The 18,460-nt window shown below is 49.0% G+C and overlaps 1 protein-coding gene and 1 pseudogene across 2 annotated transcripts; one reads left to right on the top strand and one right to left on the bottom strand.

Moving 5' to 3' along the window:
* Nucleotides 1-821: 821 nt before the first annotated feature.
* On the bottom strand, nt 822-1,737 carry LOC100511214 (small ribosomal subunit protein eS25 pseudogene; annotated as a pseudogene).
* Nucleotides 1,738-12,617: 10,880 nt separating this feature from the next.
* LOC100514912 (elongation factor 1-alpha, oocyte form-like) lies at nt 12,618-15,920 on the top strand. Of its 2 annotated transcripts, none has more exons than XM_003129778.6 (8): nt 12,618-12,691; nt 13,217-13,384; nt 13,587-13,766; nt 14,115-14,411; nt 14,505-14,655; nt 14,958-15,214; nt 15,384-15,618; nt 15,711-15,920. In XM_003129778.6, exons 2-8 carry the CDS (start codon nt 13,241-13,243, stop codon nt 15,830-15,832), a joined length of 1,386 nt encoding a protein of 461 aa, XP_003129826.2. In that variant the 5' UTR covers nt 12,618-12,691; nt 13,217-13,240; the 3' UTR covers nt 15,833-15,920. The 2 variants fall into 2 exon arrangements, with proteins under 2 accessions (XP_003129826.2, XP_084834360.1); XM_084978234.1 differs by having other exon boundaries at nt 13,214-13,384.
* Nucleotides 15,921-18,460: the final 2,540 nt, after the last annotated feature.

Below are 18,460 nucleotides of genomic sequence, written 5' to 3'. Positions count from 1 at the left end.
GTTTCATCTTTTATTTTCCTGCATCCCTGGGTCTCAGTATCCTTAGTGCCTGGACAGAGTGATGCTCAAGAAGGTTTCATGGGGAGTTCCCATCGTGGCTCAGCAGAAACGAATCTGACTAGCATCCCTGGCCTCACTCCGGGGGTTAAGAATCCAGCATTGTCGTGGGCTGTGGTGTAGGTCGCAGAAGCTGCTCAGTTCTGGTGTTGCTATGGTTGTGGCATAGGCCAGCAGCTACAGCTCCGACTCAACTCCTAGCCTGGAACCTACAAATGCCATGGGTTCAGCCCTAAAAAGACCAAAAAAAAAAGAATGTTCGATGAGTGTATGAGAAAACGCTAAAAAGCACAATGCTGGAAACTGAGCAAACTTATCTATAAAAGTCCAGATGGCTAGTAGTTAGGGTTTTATGGGCCAGTGACAACAGATGACACTGCTGCTGTTGTACCACAGCAGTCATTGACACAGGTAAAGGAGTGGATGTGGTTGTGGTCCAAGTAAATTTTATTTATGGACATGGAAATTTGAATATTAACTGATTTTTACGTACCATAAACTATCATGTTTTCTTAATGTTATTCAATCATTTTAAAATATAAAAGTCTGTCTTTGCACATGGGCCACCCAAAATCTGGTAGCAGGCCAGAGTTTGTCAACCTCTGCTTTGACGTAATCGTAGATTGGAGTTCCTGCGGTGGCACCGGGCCACGGGTGCAGCCATTTAAACAAATAAAGTAATAAAGTAAGAGTAGTTTTTGTGTGTTTTTGATTTAATAAAGATTTATTTTCAAAACGTACAGTGTACAGTCGGCAGGACCTGTTCATGCATCTTCTTCAGCCTCCAGGGCATCGCCATCCTTGGTGTTTCTGGTGTAAATGACTTGAGCTCTGAGCTTTGGAAGCAGTTGAATAAGTCCTTTGCTCGGGAGCTCCTGAAGGGCTGCCTTGACCAGGGAGCCACGGATCTTCCGTCTCTCAGAGGTGACAGCTGGCCTTATACGCTTATACTTAAGCATTCTTTACAGCGTTTGTCATGTGTCGCTTTGTCACACAAGACTAGATTATTGACCTTGTCCTGAACTTTGCCTTTGGACCACTTCTTCTTTTTGGCCCTGTCCCCAGATTTGTTCACTGGGTCTTTCTTGGCCGACTTTCTGGCATCTTTTTCTTGTCATCCTTAGGCGGCAGGGAAAAGCCGGGAGAGCAGCTTACTAGTCATAGGTATTGGGGTTTTTTTGGTTTTTTGTTGGGGGGGCACATGTGTGGCATAGGAAGTTCCCAGGCTAGGCGTTGAATCAGAGCTGAAGCCAATAGCCTTCACCGCAGCCACAGCAACGCCAGATCTGAGCCACACCTGCGACCTATACCACAGCTCACTGCAACGCCAGATCCTTAACCCACCAAACGAGGCCAGGAATAGAAGGTGCATCCTCATGGTTACTAGTCAGTTCATTACCACTGAGCCACAGCGGGAACTCCTTTTTTTTTTTTTTAAAGTAGGTATTGTTTTTATTGCAAGTACAGCTGAGACTGCCCATGAGGCCCTTTCCTTCACACGGATAGATCCTGAGCTCCACCAAGTGAGTGGCCTCTGGCCTGTGTCTCCTCACCATCAGCAGGGAGGCTTCTCCTGTCACCTGCTGCCCTTCCTTTTGAGGGTCTGACCAGCTGCCTTCCCTTCACTCTGTCCCCTCCTACCTCTGGGGTGCCCGGGCTGGTGTTCAGCACACAGGTCATCTTCAGGTCACATGTGAGCTCTCCCTGCTTCTGCAGAGTGAGGGTAATGAGGGCTCTGGCATTTGGGGGGCATGCAATTTGGGGAACTAAGGTGAAAGGGAAGTCTAATTTACCTCTTCCCTTTCTTATTAATTGTGCCATTATAAATAGTGATACAGGGAGTTCCCACCATGACACAGGGGGTTAATGATCTGGCTTGGTTCTGTGGAGGTACCAGTTCTATCCCTGGCCCAGCACAATGGGCCAGGGATTATTGCTGCAGCTGTGGTGTAGGTCACAGCTCCGGCTCAGATTTGATCCCTGGCCCAGTAACTTCCATATGCCATAGAGACAGACAAAAAATCAAATAATAATAATTATTCACATTAGAACACATTGCTTATTGAACCCTTACTATGTGTTCAATCCACCCTGTGCTAAGGGATGTTTCGTGTCTTATCTCATGTATAAAATGATTTATCGTAAAGTAGAATCAGACTTCTCCATCACCAAGATCAACTTCTCTCTCTTTCAAGATCTTTTTTTCTTTTTTCTTTTTTTTTTTTGGTCTTTTTAAGGCCGCACCTGCAGCATATGGAGGTTCCGAGGCAAGGGGTCCAATTGGAGCTACAGCTGCCGACCTACGCCAGAGCCACAGCAACTCGGGATCTGAGCTGCGTCTGCAACCTCCACCACAGCTCGTGGCAACACCAGATCCTTAACCCACTGAGCAAGGCCAGGGATCGAACCCGCAACCTCATAGTTCCTAATCGGATAACAACTGAGCCACGACAGGAACTCCTCAAGACCTATTTAATGCAAGAAGATTGGTAGGAATCATCCTTGGAAACAAACGGATTTGTTGAGAAGGGAGGCATAATAAAACCATCAGTTATTGGGAGTTTAATACATACCAGGCACCACTAAACAGATTCTCCCATGAGAGGATTAAACCAAATGCCAGAGGGTAGATAATGTCATCCTTTCAATTTTATGGTGCAAACCAAGGCTTATGAAGGTTTAACTGGCTGAAGGTCATTTAGCTGAGAGACAGTAGAGCGAGGTTTGGCCCAAGTGGTCTGACTCCAGAGCCTCCTCCTAACTTCTAACAATTCTACTCCACAGCCTTGAAGTCACGCGTGTTTCATCATTTTCCACCATCAAAATGAAGTATTGGCAAAATCCCCTCATCTCCTTCCTTCATGTTATTTTTACATGGTATATCATTCCATAATCTTTTTTTATGATTTTTATTTTTTCCATTATAGTTGATGGACTTCCTGTGTGGCTCGAAACATAACTACTTGGCATTGCTTTCATATTCTTTTTTTTTTTTTTGTCTTTTTAGGGCCACACAAGCAGCCCAAGAAATGGCCAAAAAGACAAAAAAAAAAAAAAAAAAGGCAACGTTAGATCCAGGCTGCATCTGTGACCTACACCACAACTCACAGCAATGCCGGATCCTTAACCCACTGGGTAAGGTCAGGGATCAAACCCGAAACCTCATGGTTCCTAGTCGGATTCATTTCCACTGCACCACGATGGAAATTCCTGTTTCCACATTCTTTTAAAAATTCCCATTTCTGGAGTTCCTGTTGTGGTTCAAGAGTAATGAACCTGACTAGCATCCATGAGGACATGGGTTTGATCCCTGGCCCTACTCAGTGGGTTAAGGATCTGGTGTTGCCTTGAGCTGTGGTGTAGGTCACAGATGCGGCTCAGATCCAGCATCGCTGTGGCTGTGGTGTAGGTCGGCATCTGTAGCTCTGATTCGACCCCTGGCCTGGAAACTTCCATATGTCAAGGGTTCAGCCATTAAAAAAAAGAGAGAGAGAGAGAGAGAGAGAAAGAAAAGGAGTTCCCACTGTGGTGCAATGGGATCAGTGACATCTTGGGAGCCCTGGGACACAGGTCCAATCCCCGGCCAGGAGCAGTGGGTTAAGGATCTAGTGTTGCCACAGCTGTGGCTTAGGTTGCAACTATGGCTTGGTTCTGATCCCTGCCCTGGGAACTTCTGCATGCTACAGGTGTGGCCAAAGAAATCAACGCATTCCCCAAATACATGCAATGAATTCTAAGCTGAACTTTCTTTCTATGAAACAGGGTTCTCAGAGAATCCGAAGCGTGGATGGCTCTGTTCTCACCACTGATGAGCCCGCTGCTTTATTTATGCTAATGAAGACACACTTCTCCAGAGATTACATTTTTATTGGCTTCTCAGGTACTTAAAATGTACAGATTATTGTTCAACTGGGGCTACTTCTCCAGAACATTAACTTCACCAATTACGAATGAATTTTCTCATCGTTTCTTCTTTTTCAGTTTCATTTTCAGAGGGTTACACGATAGAGTTCCTCCATATGTTGACAAGAGCCTCGACTCACCTGCCCAACCTCACCCTCCTTCCTTCTGTCGCCGTCCCTTCTGTTCTTGCCAAGTCTTTTGACTTCACTGCTTCACTAAAGGTGCGACCTTGACACTTTCTATTTCATGAACATCTCCTTCGGGAGAATTAGTCTCTACATGAAGGGTACAGATGTGTATGGCCTTGGGGTTTGTTGTTGTTTGTTTGTTTTCTAGGATTTTTTTGTTTTTTTGCTTTTGGGTGTTTTTGGCTGCACCCAAGGAACATGGAAGTTCCCTGGCCAGGGATCGAATCCCAGTCACAGCTCTGACCTACGCCTCCGCCATGCCACGGCCACGGCAATGGCAATGCTGGATCCTTAACTCACTACACCTGGCCTGGGATCCAACCTGCACCTCAGCAGAGCAACCTGAGCCGCTGCAGAGGCAATGCGGGATCCTTAACCCCCTGTGCCACAGTGGGAACGCCTATGGCCTTGTTAAAATAATTCCTCATTCATTCATTTGGTTGTTAAACAATAAGGACCTATTATGGGCTGGGCATTGTTGTAAGATCTGATGGAAAAGATCAATTAATGAATAGATTGCCTCCCTCTGGAATTTGGGAAGCTCCATGAGGTAATGCAAGGCTAGGTATGTTTATCTTTGAGGGAGAAACGTTCTCTATAAATCAGGGAACTATTATAATATTTACATGTGGGTTCCATGAAAAATGATTTAAGCAGTTTTCACTATAATACGAAAGCTGATGATTTGCATTTATATAGCACATTATTGGCACGACAACTGTTGTCCCTTTGAGGAGCTTCACTGAAAGTGGTTTTGCTTTAATTATCTCTCACAGAGCAACTATAAAATCATTGTCAAACAATTTGCAAGTATGTGTGTTCTCCATAAAGGCTACATAACAGTTAAATTATAAATACAGTGCAGTCAAATCTGACATTTCTGGGGATAATATTTTAGTCGTTCACCTGATGTACTGTTGACTCAGGAGCCTTAACCTCTGGATTAGGACAGCTGGGCATCTGAGGAGGAAGAGAGGGCCCTTGCCTCAGGAGCACCTCAGAGGAAGGAGAACCTTGTTTTACCCTCTAATTTTTCTTTTCTGTATCTTATTAATCTCAGTAGACCAGATGAAATGATTCCTAAAGCAAACTAAGCTATTCATAAAACATGTATGTGTTCAAGAGCTAACAGCATACATTCAGGTGTGAAAGAAAGGTGCTTTAAATATTAACTAATGAACAAACACTTCATAGCCATCTGAGCACTCACTTCATCTGATCCTTCATTAATGGACTCTACAAAAATCACCGCAAACAAACCTTGGAGACAGCAATGAGGAAGTCATTCATGATCCCTGAGCATGCGTCAAACACAGCAAGCTTCTGATGACACTTACGTAAGCTCTTCTCTTCTCCAGGGCTCTGATGTAACACCTATTTTTATCAGCATTGTAGAATTAACTTTAAGGATCTCAATCTCCACTCACTTTGAGTAGAGGGGCTCTATGGATCTCTCAGAAGGAAGACCCCCTGTCTGATTCCCCTGGGGACCAGTGGAGGGAGAGGACTGGGAATGGTCATCAGTCCCCTTCTGCAGGGAAGAGCCTGCCATGCAGAGTACCCACGGCTCATGCAAATCCACACAGTGATAAATGAGAGACAGAACCTGAACTTAGATTTCTAGACTCAAAGGGAAGGGTGCCCCCAAATATGAGATAGCCACAAGGCGAGTTCCCCTATATGCCATATGCCTCACAATGAAGAGTTAGAATTGGAAACAGATGCTTTCCCATTGCTACGTGAATGAGCAAATGAATGGGCGATTCTGGGCTGACAGCCTCTACTGACTTCTCAGGCACCTGCTGTTTTCAGAAGGAACCCCCTCCCCCCTCCACCCCGGACATTTAACTTTACCTATGTCCTTAGCATCCCTCTTCCAACCACCACCACCTCATCCTAGTTCCTTCTCCATCCCTGTTGAATCACAGATGAGAGGAGCCCCTTCTTTGGCTTTTTTTTTTTTTTTTTGACTGAACTCACGGCATGCAGAAATTCAGGGGCCAGAGATGAAGCCCATGCTGCCGCAGTGACAACGCTGAATTCTAAACCCTTGATGCCACCAGGGAACCCCAAAAGGAGCCCCTCGTTTGCACTGGTTCTTCCTCTAGGACACTTCTTCAAGCAGGAGCTGGGGCTGAAGAAGGGACAGTCTTGACAGTTTCAGTCTCCATCCTGCACCCTGTCCTCCCTCTGGGCTGAAGTCAGAATTCACTTGTTTTTGGATTTGTACTTCTTATGATCCAAAGTGCATAGAGAATGGAAGCCTTCAAATTAACTGGCAAAAAAAAAAAAAAAAAAGAAAAGAAAAGAAAAAAAAGAAAGAAAAAATTAACAGGCACAGAGACATCACCCCAGAACACTGGGGAAGAAAAACCAATTATGTAACAAATGTTAGCAGGGGCTTCCTTTGTTGGAAGAATCCTCAGTAGAAGCACCGATGGTCAAGTCCATTAGGAGGGTCCACTGGGGGCTGTACTTCCACCCCCTGTGTGCAGACCTCTGTATTGCAAGAACCTACTGGGGGTGAGTGTGACTCTTGTCACCCTAGCTGCTTGTATTTGTGAGTGTGTCGCATCAGCCGGCCTGGGGTTTCCTAGAATTGCAGAGTCCTTTTTTTTTTTTTTTTTTTTTTTTGTCTTTTTAGGGCTGAACCCATGGCATATGGAGATTCCCAGGCTAGGGGTCAAGTCAGAGCTGTAGCTGCTGGCATATGCCACAGCCACAGCAACACAAGATCGAGCTATGTCTGGGACCTACGCCACACCAAACGGCAATGCCAGACCCTTAACCCACTCAGCGAGGCCAGGGATCAAACTGCGTCCTCATGGATACTAGTCAGATTCGTTTCCGCTGAGCCTCATGGAAATGCTGGCAGATACTTCTTAAACCACACCTGACATGCACATGTTGACGGATTCAAATCCAATTGAATAGGACAAATCTGAACCTCAGTTTCTACATCCAAGATGCAAGTGCTGCCCTAAAATGATGCCTAGGGGATGTCTAGGATGTAGCATGTCCTGGCTGTGGTAAGAATGTTATTTTTTGAAAGAAACATGTCTTGATTAAAGTTCCACTCCCTTCTCCTGTTATATGCTGGTTATGTGGTTTAAACAACTCATTTTAATTCTCTGAGCCATCTGTGAAATGGAAATTAGGCAGAAAACTCCCATCCACGCTTTTTTTTTTTTTTTTTTTTGGACCGCCCCCTCAGCACATGGACTTTCCCAGGCTAGGGATCCATCCAATCAGAGCCACAGTTTCAACCTTACACGGCAGCTGTGGCAGTGCCAGATCGAACCATCCACTGTGCCAGGCCAGGGATTAAACCTGCCTCCCAGGGCTGCAGAGATGCAGCAGATCCTATAGCACCACAGCAGGAACTCCACTGCTTTGAGGTGGGGATGCAGTAACACAAAGTGCTCCCAAAATATTTATTCAGACAGTTCAGAGGAAAATCTTTCCCTTTTAATAGGGCATGACCAGATCTTCCCACACCTCCCTTTTCCCCTAAAGTTGCCAAGATCTGGAACAGAAAGGAAAAGACCCTTTCCCCTTGTCTCTGTGCCCCACCCCACCCCCAGCCCCCAAGCAAGAGTTATTTGAGTAGAAATCAAAAATTTAGAGTCGCTCCAATATTACGTCCTTTGGGAGTTCCCGTCGTGGCACAGTGATTAACAAATCCTACTAGGAACCATGAGGTTGCCGGTTTGATCCCTGGCCTTGTTCAGTGGGTTAAGGATCCAGCATTGCCGTGAGCTGTGGTGTAGGTCGCAGACGAGGCTGGGATCCTGCGTTGCTGTGGCTCTGGCGTAGGCCAACGGCGGCTACAGCTTCGATTGGACCCCTAGCCTGGCAACCTCCATATGCTGCCAGAGCAGCCCAAGAAATGGCAAAAAAGACAGAAAAAAAAAACCAAATTACATCCTTTGTCCCCTCCAGTGCTTGAACTCCAGCTCCTGGGTTGCGGGGTGTGTGAGTGTGGCCTTGTGCTGTGGAATCAGAAGAGCAGATTCTCTGGTCTGCCTCACGCTTCAGGATGACCTTGAGAAAGATGCTTTACAGGTATTTGTGCAAAGAAATAAATCCTTCCTACAAAGGATTGGCTTTCCTATGTTTGCAGGTCTGCAAATTGGATATCCATCTCCTTGGGTGATCAGACCCCAGGAAAGCTGGCTTTCTCTTCTCATGTACTCACTTGAAATTGGGCTGAACTAAGTCAAAACAATTCTTAAGCTGGAAAAAATTACACTTCATAAATTATTGGTTATTGGAAGGAATCCGAGAAGGGGTCTTGCCCAAGTCCACCTCAACCTAACTGCTCCTGGAAGACGCTTATAACCTAACTTAAACTTCCCCCGAACAGAATGCTGGTTTTTTATTTGTTTGTTTGTTTGTTTGTTTTGGTATTTGGGGTTCCAAGGAGCAGCAGCTTAGCGTGGGATCTCCGTTCCCAGACCAGGCATTGAACCTAGAACTCTGCGGGGAGTCCTAACCACTAGACCACCAGGGAACTCCCTAAACAGAATGGTTTTATACCTACCAAGGACACAGAAGATAGATCTGCAATGCCATAAGTCCATCACTTGGTTTAAATTAGGTTTATCTGGGAGTTCCCTGGTGGCTCAGAGGGTTAAGGACCTGGTGTTGTCACTGCTGTGGCTCTGGTATCACTGTGGCATAGGTTTGATGCGAGGACTTCTACATGCAGGCATGGCCGAGAACAAAGTAGGTTTATTTGCAAGGCCCAGTAAAGACAAATTGCTGTGGCTCTTCTAATTTCTTGGTTTTAGGTGTTGAACTTTTAAAGTTCTCCATTGCATGCAGTTTGTTTCACTCTGGGTTCCTTCTAAAATGTACTGGTAGTGCTGTGCAGACTCAGTCGATCTCTTCCGTGGGTTCTGTGCTCTAGGAACTTGAATAAAGCAGGGGGATCCCATGGCTACACTTCTGCTCACTAACTATAAAGACCAAGGGGCTTTGCTTAGTAGTTATCTAGATAGCTAAATTAATTAATAGCTGTATTTAGTTCATATGCCAATAGGGGTGATATTGCCTCGTTTTTTAGGAAGTCACCCTCCGTGGAGTAACTTGTCCCTGCAAAGTCACCTCTCCTTGTATTGATGCAGTTGCCCAACAAGCACATCTTGACCAGATAACTTCATTTGTCTCGGTGACTTCTCATCGCATTGTGCTTGTCATTCTAAAAGATTTTATTTCTTCCTAACTCGTCTGAAGCCTGCATTACAGTCACTATAGATTCATTCCTAATTCTTAACCGTCTCATTCCAGAAACGCTGATGACTTTATGTTTATGCATTGTAAATACCATTTCTAATAAAATGGTAATGAATTGCCAGGTCCCTTCAAATTTGTAAATAATGGGAATATTTCCCTAGCAACAGCCAATTACGCGAGGCTGGAAAGTCATTCTATCAGGAGCACTTACCCTTTCGCTGATTTCAATGTCAGAAAACCTTTTAATTCTGATTAGTCCTTCAGTTCTGAGTCAGCCAAGACCACAGAGATACTATGTAAATGGCTTAAATGGAGGAAGTATAATAATAATAATTCTTATCAGGAGACAGTCTGGCTCAGCAGAAGCTTGGAAACCCAGAGATGGAGAGGGATCTTCCAGCTTCTTTAATGTCTTCTATGACCTTGGGCAAATCGTCTGGTCCATGTGCACACTTCACGTGTCAGTGACAGAGTCTGGCAGCTCAAGGCAGGGAAGGGAAGGTAGGACTATAGCTGTGATGGACTGCCATGTGCCCAGCCCTGTGCAGGATGATCTGGTTCAATCCTCACACAAAGCAGGGGACAAGAATTACCCCCATTTTACAGATGAGGAAACGGAAGCCCAGAGATAGTAAACTCACAGAGCTGGGAGGTAGAGGAGACAGGGTTTAGACTCAGGTCTATCTGACTCTGAAGTGAAATAGTATTACACACTTAATTTGCCTCTGCGTTATTGCAAAGAGGCCAAAATGAGAGGGTACCAGAGTCTCATTATAAGACTAAGGAATTTCAGATCCAAAGGAAGGGGGGACCAGCTCAGGTGCACCGGGTGGAAGGGTTGCAGAGTCAGGAGGGGGCCTAGACTCTGACCGGTTCAGAATTCACAGCAGGGTCATCAGGGTGCTGCCCTGGGGGCTGGAGCTTGCCTTTGGGATGAGGGAGAAGAGGTTGGCAAAGTCCTGTGTTCCTGTCTTTATGGCGAGGGCTCCCACAAAGCACCAATGATTCCGTTCTTCTGATCCCGTCTATTTATGTGCAATATGGGTCAGCTGCACCCTTGGCAAGAGGCCCTACCCCTCCTTCCAGGACTCCTTCGAGACCTCCTAAGGGGCTCCCTGCCTCTGCCCTGAGTCTCTCCGGGCTCCTCATCACTGAAGGAACAGAATAATCTTCCCCACGAGGGCAATGAGGAGTATTCAAGAGATTGAAGCAGGGGGATTACATAATTAGATTTACTGTTTAGGAAAATTACACGCTGAGAAATTAATGCAATGACCGCCCCCCTTCAGCTCTTTAGCCATTGTTTTCTCCCATCCATTCCCTGCCCTCCAGGCAAAATGAGTACAGGACCCTCGCTCAACAGCTCAACAGACTCTTCTGCCTGGCAAGTCCCTCCCTTCCCTGGGGGCCTTGAGATGCCTTTGGTCTGGAAGACCTGCTAAAACTTCTTTAGGACTCTCTAAATCAGTCCCTGGAGTTTCCTGGTGGCCCAGGAGTTAAGGATCCAGTGTTGTTACTGCTGTGGCCCTGGTCACTCACTGCTGTGGCTCAGGTTCAATCCCTGGCCCAGGGGCCTTTGCATACCTTAGGTGCAGCCAGGAAAAAAAGGAGGTCCTACTCTACAGTGCAGGGAACTATATCCAGTTTCTTGGGACAGACCATGATGGAAGATAATACAAGAAAAGGAATGTAGGCGTTCTGTTTGTGGCTCAGCAGTTAACGAACCCGATTGAGATTCATGAGGCTGCAGGTTCGATCCCTGGCCTTATGGGTTAAGGATCTGGTATTGCTGTGAGCTGTGGTGTAGGTCACAGACATAGCTTGGATCCTGTGTTGCTGTGGCTGTGATGTAGGCTGGCAGCTATAGCTCCGATTTGACCCCGAGCCTGGGAACTTCCATATGCTACGGGTGTGGCCCTAAAAAGCAAAAAAAAAGAGAGAAGAAAAGGAATACATATATACGTATGTGTATATATAGATCTGTATGTCACTTTGCTGTACAACATAAATTGGCACAACACTGTAAATCAATGATGCTTTAATAAATAAATAATGTGATCTTCGTCACCCCCAAGCCCCCAAAGAGCCTCACTCGCTGCCCTCATGACTCATTCATCCACACGGAAATAGTTGCTTCGTGGTCTGTCTTCCTCGGCAGAATGTGAACCCCTCAGCGACAGAGGCTGCCTCACTCACACTGTGTCCACAGCTCCCAGGGCAGAGCTAAGCCATGGTCCCTCCTCGATGCTCGTGGGATGAATCCGTGGGTTCAGTGGCTCTGCCTCTTCTCTTGCAGAAGGTGACTGGATGAGGGAAAGCCCCTAAGAGTGGGGACCCAGGAGCTGCAGAACCTTTGGACAATCTTTGACCCTCTGAGACTTTAGAGTCTGCTGTGAAATGGGGGAAGGGAAGAGACAGATGTTTCCCGAAAACCTCGCTTGTCTGACATTGCAGGGTTCTTGAGGGGCAAAGGTGGGAATGGTGATAAGAGATCTAAAATGGGCGGTGCTCATGGAGGTGGGCTTCGGGGGAATGGGGAACCTCAAAAGCCTAAGGCACCAGCCTCTCACTATCCTGGGCCCAAGCACGGGGCTGGAGAAAGCGAGCATTTACCTTGTGTGTGGTCAAGCTCTGCCAAGAAACTTCCCAGAGCGGAATGAGGACATGCTCCGCCTCAGACAAAACCCCCATTAGCCACAGCCAGCCTCAGAGCAGTCCCACAAGCACTCCCTCTCAACTACTGACTTGAAGGAGCCCCAGCAAGACCGCTGCCTCTCATGGAGCCATAGAACTTTCCAGAAGACAGGCCATGACTACTTCCTAATTTGGGGTCCTCAGCCTCCTGCCCAGTGCTGGGCACTATATTTCTCAATAAACACTCAGCCAACAAATGAATGAATGACCACAACCATTCAGCACCTTAGTCTTGGGAAGTCACGTGCGAAGGCTGGTGCTATGCAGCATTCAACCCCACCAAGTTTATTTACTTTTCTTTCTTTCTTTTTCTTATTTCCAAAATCTTCCCTTCCCCCCACTCCATCCACACACCCTCTCACCCACCCTCCCTTGAACCAGATATCCAATCAGTCAGAGAAGAAGCCTATGAGATTGGGTTTGGGGGTAGGGAGTGGCATTTCCTAAACCGATTCTGGCTCTGGGATCAGATGTGGGTGGAACCAGAAGGAGGGTCCAGGGCTAGACCTATAAAAGCGAGAGGCAAGACAGCCCCTCACTATCGAGTTCACTGTCTTCAGAGCAGCTGCTGCAGCTCCTGCTGGATCGACTTGGTTGCTTTTTCTCTGGAGGTAAGGACTGGGGCCGGGGGTGGTGATGCAGGGAACCAGCTGCAGACTAGGAGGTGTCAGGGTTTCTTGCCCAAGGAGTGGGCCAGGGGTAGGGGGGTAGGGAGGTGGGAGGGATGGGGAGGGGAATGGCTGATTCCCTACATATCCTGGGGAAGGCCCACACGAGAGAAAGGATGAGCCAGGACTACTTGGAAGTAGAGCTATGGCCCTGGGACCTTGACCCTTGCCAAGGTGTGAGCCTGGCAAGCCCCATTTTAACTTTTCAGTTGCCGCTACCATGTCCCAGGCTCTGGGCTAGACCATGAGTTTTTTTGGGGGGGGGATGCTGGGCAGAAGCAGAGTGGAGGGGAGGAGGGAGAGGCAGACCTGAGCCTCACCCACCCCCACCATGTCCCAGGCTCAGGGTTTGGCCATGAAGGGGGGTGAGGGGCTGGGCAGAAGTAGAGTCGAGGGAGGCTGGAGAGATGCAGGCCTGGAAACTTTGGTCTCACCCCCCCCCCCCCCGCCCACGCTCCCGTCCAGCAGTGACTGAAGGAAGGACCCGCAGCGATGGGCAAAGAGAAGACGCACATTAATATCGTTGTCATCGGGCACGTGGACTCTGGCAAGTCCACCACCACCGGGCATCTCATCTACAAGTGTGGAGGGATCGACAAGAGGACCATCGAGAAGTTTGAGAAGGAGGCAGCAGAGGTGAGACATCAGCTGTGAGGGCCTTGGCGTCTGGGAGTGGCAGGGAGCGGGAGGCTGGGTGTCCCGCTCGCAGGTGGGTCTGGTGGCAGAGCGCCGACGGCAGATGCCTGCTGAGGCCTGCGATGCGGCTGAAGCTGCGGGGCTGGACCCCTCCGCTCAATATCCCTCGCTCTACTCACCCGCCCCCGCTGCCCCTCCGCAGATGGGTAAGGGCTCCTTCAAGTACGCCTGGGTGCTGGACAAACTCAAGGCGGAGAGAGAGCGAGGCATCACCATCGACATCTCCCTGTGGAAGTTCGAGACCAGCAAGTACTATATCACCATCATCGACGCCCCGGGCCACAGGGACTTCATCAAGAACATGATCACCGGCACCTCCCAGGTCGAGCAACCTGTCCCCAGGGGCCTCTCTTTGCGGGGCGGGGTGGGGGTGGGAGTGGGAGGTGTGCTAGACCAGGTGCCGGGTTTTTGACCGTCAGACAAGTAAATCACTTGGGGTGCGTCCAGGACAAAGTGAGCGAGGGACTAGGTGAGAGTTTAACTGCGAGGCGGGACCTCTGCGGACAGCAGCAGCCACGCGACGCACGAAAGTGTCAACTTCTGGGGAGTATCTCGCTTCCCCCAGCTTTCCCAAGGGCCAGGGCCTGGGACAGCCCGAAGCTCTCGCCGGCTTCCCAGCGCGTCTCGAGCCCCCTCCCCTAACCAAGCCCTCGGTTCTTCTGTCCTGCAGGCGGACTGCGCGGTGCTCATCGTGGCCGCCGGCGTGGGCGAGTTCGAGGCCGGCATCTCCAAGAACGGGCAGACCCGCGAGCACGCGCTGCTGGCCTTCACCCTGGGCGTGAAGCAGCTGATCGTGGCCGTCAACAAGATGGACTCGACCGAGCCCGCCTTCAGCGCCGCGCGCTTCCAGGAGATCACCAAGGAAGTGAGCAACTACATCAAGAAGATCGGCTACAACCCGGCGTCCGTGGCCTTCGTGCCCATCTCAGGCTGGCACGGCGACAACATGCTGGAGCCCAGCACCAACGTGAGTGCTGGCCGGGGCCGGGGCCGGGGCCGGGGTGTCGCGCCCAGGGCCCCGCCTCCGACTCACCTCCGCTCCACGCCTGCATCCCCGCAGATGCCCTGGTTCAAGGGCTGGAAGGTTGAGCGAAAGGAGGGAAACGCCACCGGGGTGACTCTGCTGGAAGCTCTGGACTCCATCCTCCCACCCACTCGCCCTGTCAACAAGCCCCTGAGGCTGCCTCTGCAAGACGTCTACAAGATTGGAGGTGAGGACAGGGCTGGGGGGGGGGGGGAGAGGAGAGACAGACCCCTTCTTGAGGGAGTAGAGGATGAATGCTCCTGTCTGACTGTTGTGGGTTCGGATTCTGACTTCTGAGCTGGAACAAAGTGCCAAACAAAGCCTCCAGCGTTTCCAATGTATCTGAAGCGGCAGAAACAGCCAGTTCGTCTGACTCTGCTTCCTATCATTTCTGTGTGGGATCTCAGGTTTCAGGAAGGGAGGGACCTCCTCGGAAGCCAGTTCCCACCGGGGGGGAATCATTCTGACTGCCCCTCTCCCCTCGGACAGGTATTGGCACTGTGCCCGTGGGCCGCGTGGAGACCGGCTTCCTGAAAGCCGGCATGGTGGTCACTTTTGCCCCCAACAACGTCACCACTGAGGTCAAGTCTGTGGAGATGCACCACGAGGCCCTGGCTGAGGCCCTGCCTGGTGACAACGTGGGCTTTAACGTGAAGAACGTGTCGGTGAAGGACATCCGTCGCGGCAACGTGGCCGGGGACAGCAAGAACGACCCCCCGATGGAGGCCAGCAGCTTTGTGGCGCAGGTAGGCGCCCGCCCCGGAGGTCAGGGGCCTTGGCTTCCGTGGTGATGGAAATGCTTCTTAGGAAGATCAGTCCCATTTCCACGGAGGCCCCTGATTGGTTGAGAGTCGGTTGGGATGCAGGAGCCATCAGATCCCTCCTAATTCTGTCCTCCCACCCCTCCCCCTCCAGGTGATCGTCCTGAATCACCCGGGACAGATCCACGCCGGCTACTCCCCGGTGCTGGACTGCCACACGGCCCACATCTCCTGCAAGTTTGCTGAACTGAGGGAAAAGATGGACCGGCGCTCTGGCAAGAAGCTGGAGGACAACCCCAAAGCCCTGAAGTCGGGGGACGCGGCCATGGTGCAGATGGTGCCCAGCAAGGCCATGTGTGTGGAGACCTTCTCCCAGTACCCACCTCTAGGTGAGCCACACCCCTCCCCCAAAGGTGAAGGAGCCTTTTTCCCCGCTGTGCCCCTTCCAGAGCTCCCACTCTTCTTTCCTTTCCTCTTCCAGGCCGTTTTGCTGTGCGTGACATGAGGCAAACAGTGGCGGTTGGCGTCATCAAGGCGGTGGAGAAGAAGACAGCCACCACGGCCAAGGTCACCAAGGCGGCAGTGAAGGCCAGCAAGAAGTGAAGCGGGTCCTTCCCCCCGCTCTTTAGTTTCCTCCGCAGTCTCCATTCTGTGTATTGATGGAATAATAAAATGAATAATAAAACTGAAACTAGCTGTCCTGTTTTCCCCCTCAAAAAAGCACGAGGTCAATGAGGAACCACTGGGTAGATGCGCAACGGATTGAAAGCAGACCCTTTGGCTTAAAAGCAGTTTTTATTTTAGGGCTGCAGATGCAGCATATGGAAGTTCCCAGGCTAAGAGAATTGGAGCTGGAGCTGCTGACCTACACCACAGCTCCCAGCAATGACGGATCCTTAACCCACTGAGCAGGGCCAGGAATTGAACCAGCATCCTCTTGGGTACTATGGGTATGTCAGGTTAGTTACTGCTGAGCCACAGTTGGAACTCCCTCAAAGCATTTTTATGTCCTGGGTTGTGAAAAAGCCTCTAACCAAGGCTCTATCGCCCCCTTCTGGTTCCCTCAGAGCTAATCACCTCTGGCTGGTTTTCTCCGAGGAATTGTTTTGGAAACATGATAAAGTATATTCACTACGGCATCAGGCAGGATATTCGCACCAGATGTTAGCCCAACGGTACCATGTACATGATTTGTGGTGCTAGGTGCCTCAGCATCCAGAACAGCAGCAGAGTAAATGGCGAGAGCTCTTAGAAAATAGAAACTGTAAATAGCTCTTTGGGCTTAAACTGCTGCCCAGCATGTTTAGGTTATTTAGGGGGAGAGGAATGAATGGATCACCGTAGCTCCTAAAAGTTTCATTTTGTTTTTGAATGCAGTAGGACAATGCGTCATGGAACTAATATAATGCTCCTTTAGTATATACCATGGATCAGGTTCCTAAGATCTGCCTGTGGTGTAGTCATTCCTTCATCAAGTATTGGCAGAATTTTGATGTGCCAGATGCTAGTCTTGACCCCTTAGACTCTCTACTAGTGGGTAGAGAGAGTCCAATAGGTGGTGATAATGAAGCAAGTGAGGCGTGAGGATGCTAGAGGTGGAGAGCAAGCCATGAAAGGTGCAAAGCCATGCTGTCATCATCCAAGGAAGATGGTAACGAGGATTGAGATAATTCGTGGAGTGAAGCGGTGAGAAGTTCGGAATATATTTAGAAACATTTCTAAAAGTCGGATATGAGGTCTGAGAAGAGTTAGGGGTGACTCCTGGATTCTTGGCTTGAGGTATTAGAAGGAAAGGGCTTCTCTGACGAGAGGCAGGGGTGGATTTCTAACTAAAAGGTGCTGATTTGGACAGGGGAGAGGTCCTGGCTGAGACAACCAGGGGAGTAATTAAAACAAGGAAGTGGAATCCCTGGCTCAGAAGCATTTTCTAGAAGGTGTTAGGACATGTCTGCCCCTTGGAAGGAAGTGAATCAGCTTGATGACAATTCCAATCAGCCCTCTCTTGGAAAAGTCATTAATCTTCAAACATTGAGAGTGCTATTAAAATATGTCAAGGCCTAAGAGGACTCTTGGAGTTCTTTTTGAAGCCAGATGGGGGTCGGACAGGAAGTGATAGTCCCAAACACTTTGGGATTTTGATGTCCAAGATTTAGACCAGGAGTGCAGTAGCCTATTTTTTTCTTTCTTCTTCTTTTTTTTTTTTTTTTTTTTTCCACTAATCAATGGTATTACCTGTCCCTGCCTGTCAGGTTGGCTTCCTTCATGGGCAAACCCCCAGGGAAACCCTGGACCTAGCACAAACCTAAAAATACCAGCAGGATGACATCTCAGAGCTGTCACTATGCCAGTTATCAAAAACTCACCTGTCTCCAGTGCTGGAAAGCCTGTCAGATTCCAGCTGCTGTCAGCATGATCTGCCTAACGGAACCTGGACTGGCTTTGGAGCACCTCAAGCCTGTCAATGTCGAAGGCAGCCCAGACCCAGGCCAGGGCAGGAGCAGTGGCTGGGATAGAATGCAGATTACTCAGCTGTTGGATTCCTTATGCCTCCTTAGAATGCTTTATTTAGAATTCTCTAAGTCATAACTACCACTTTGCTTAGAAAGACTGAAGAACTAGGAGTTCCCGTCGTGGCGCAGTGGTTAACGAATCCGACTAGGAATCATGAGGTTGAGGGTTCGATCCCTGCCCTTGCTCAGTGGGTTAAGGATCCCATGTTGCAGTGGCTCTGGCGTGGGCCGGCAGCTACAGCTCCGATTCGACCCCTAGCCTGGGAACCTCCATATGCCGCAGGAGTGGCCCAAGAAATGGCAAAAAGACAACAACAACAACAACAACAAAAAAGAAAGACTGAAGAACTAAACTTCCAACTTAGATGTGTCGCTAATGTGTACTCAATGAACATGTGTTGACTCACAAATCTGTGTCAGCCTGTGTTTGTTGAAATAAGTGAACAAGGAGCTCCTATTGTGCCTCTGTGGTTAACACACCTGACTAGTATCCATGAGGATGCGGGTTCAATCCCTGGCCTTGTTCAGTGGGTTAAGGATCTGGCGTTGCTGTGAGCTGTGGTATAGGTTGCAGATGCAGCTCGGATCCTGCTTTACTGTGGCTGTGGCATTGGCGGCAGCCGTAGCTCTGATTGGACCCCTAGCCTGGAAACCTCCACATGCCATGGCTGCTCTGAATGACTTTTGAATGCTAATGTCCTCTGAATCCTCAAGAACAACA

This window comes from Sus scrofa, chromosome 9 (genome assembly GCF_054392235.1).
Source record: "Sus scrofa isolate SSC_HxYL_T2T_F1_AM1 chromosome 9, Sscrofa_HxYL_maternal_Yorkshire_Landrace_v2.0, whole genome shotgun sequence".
NCBI classification, from domain to species: Eukaryota; Metazoa; Chordata; class Mammalia; order Artiodactyla; family Suidae; genus Sus; species Sus scrofa.
This window is presented reverse-complemented; position numbering and strand designations above follow the sequence as displayed.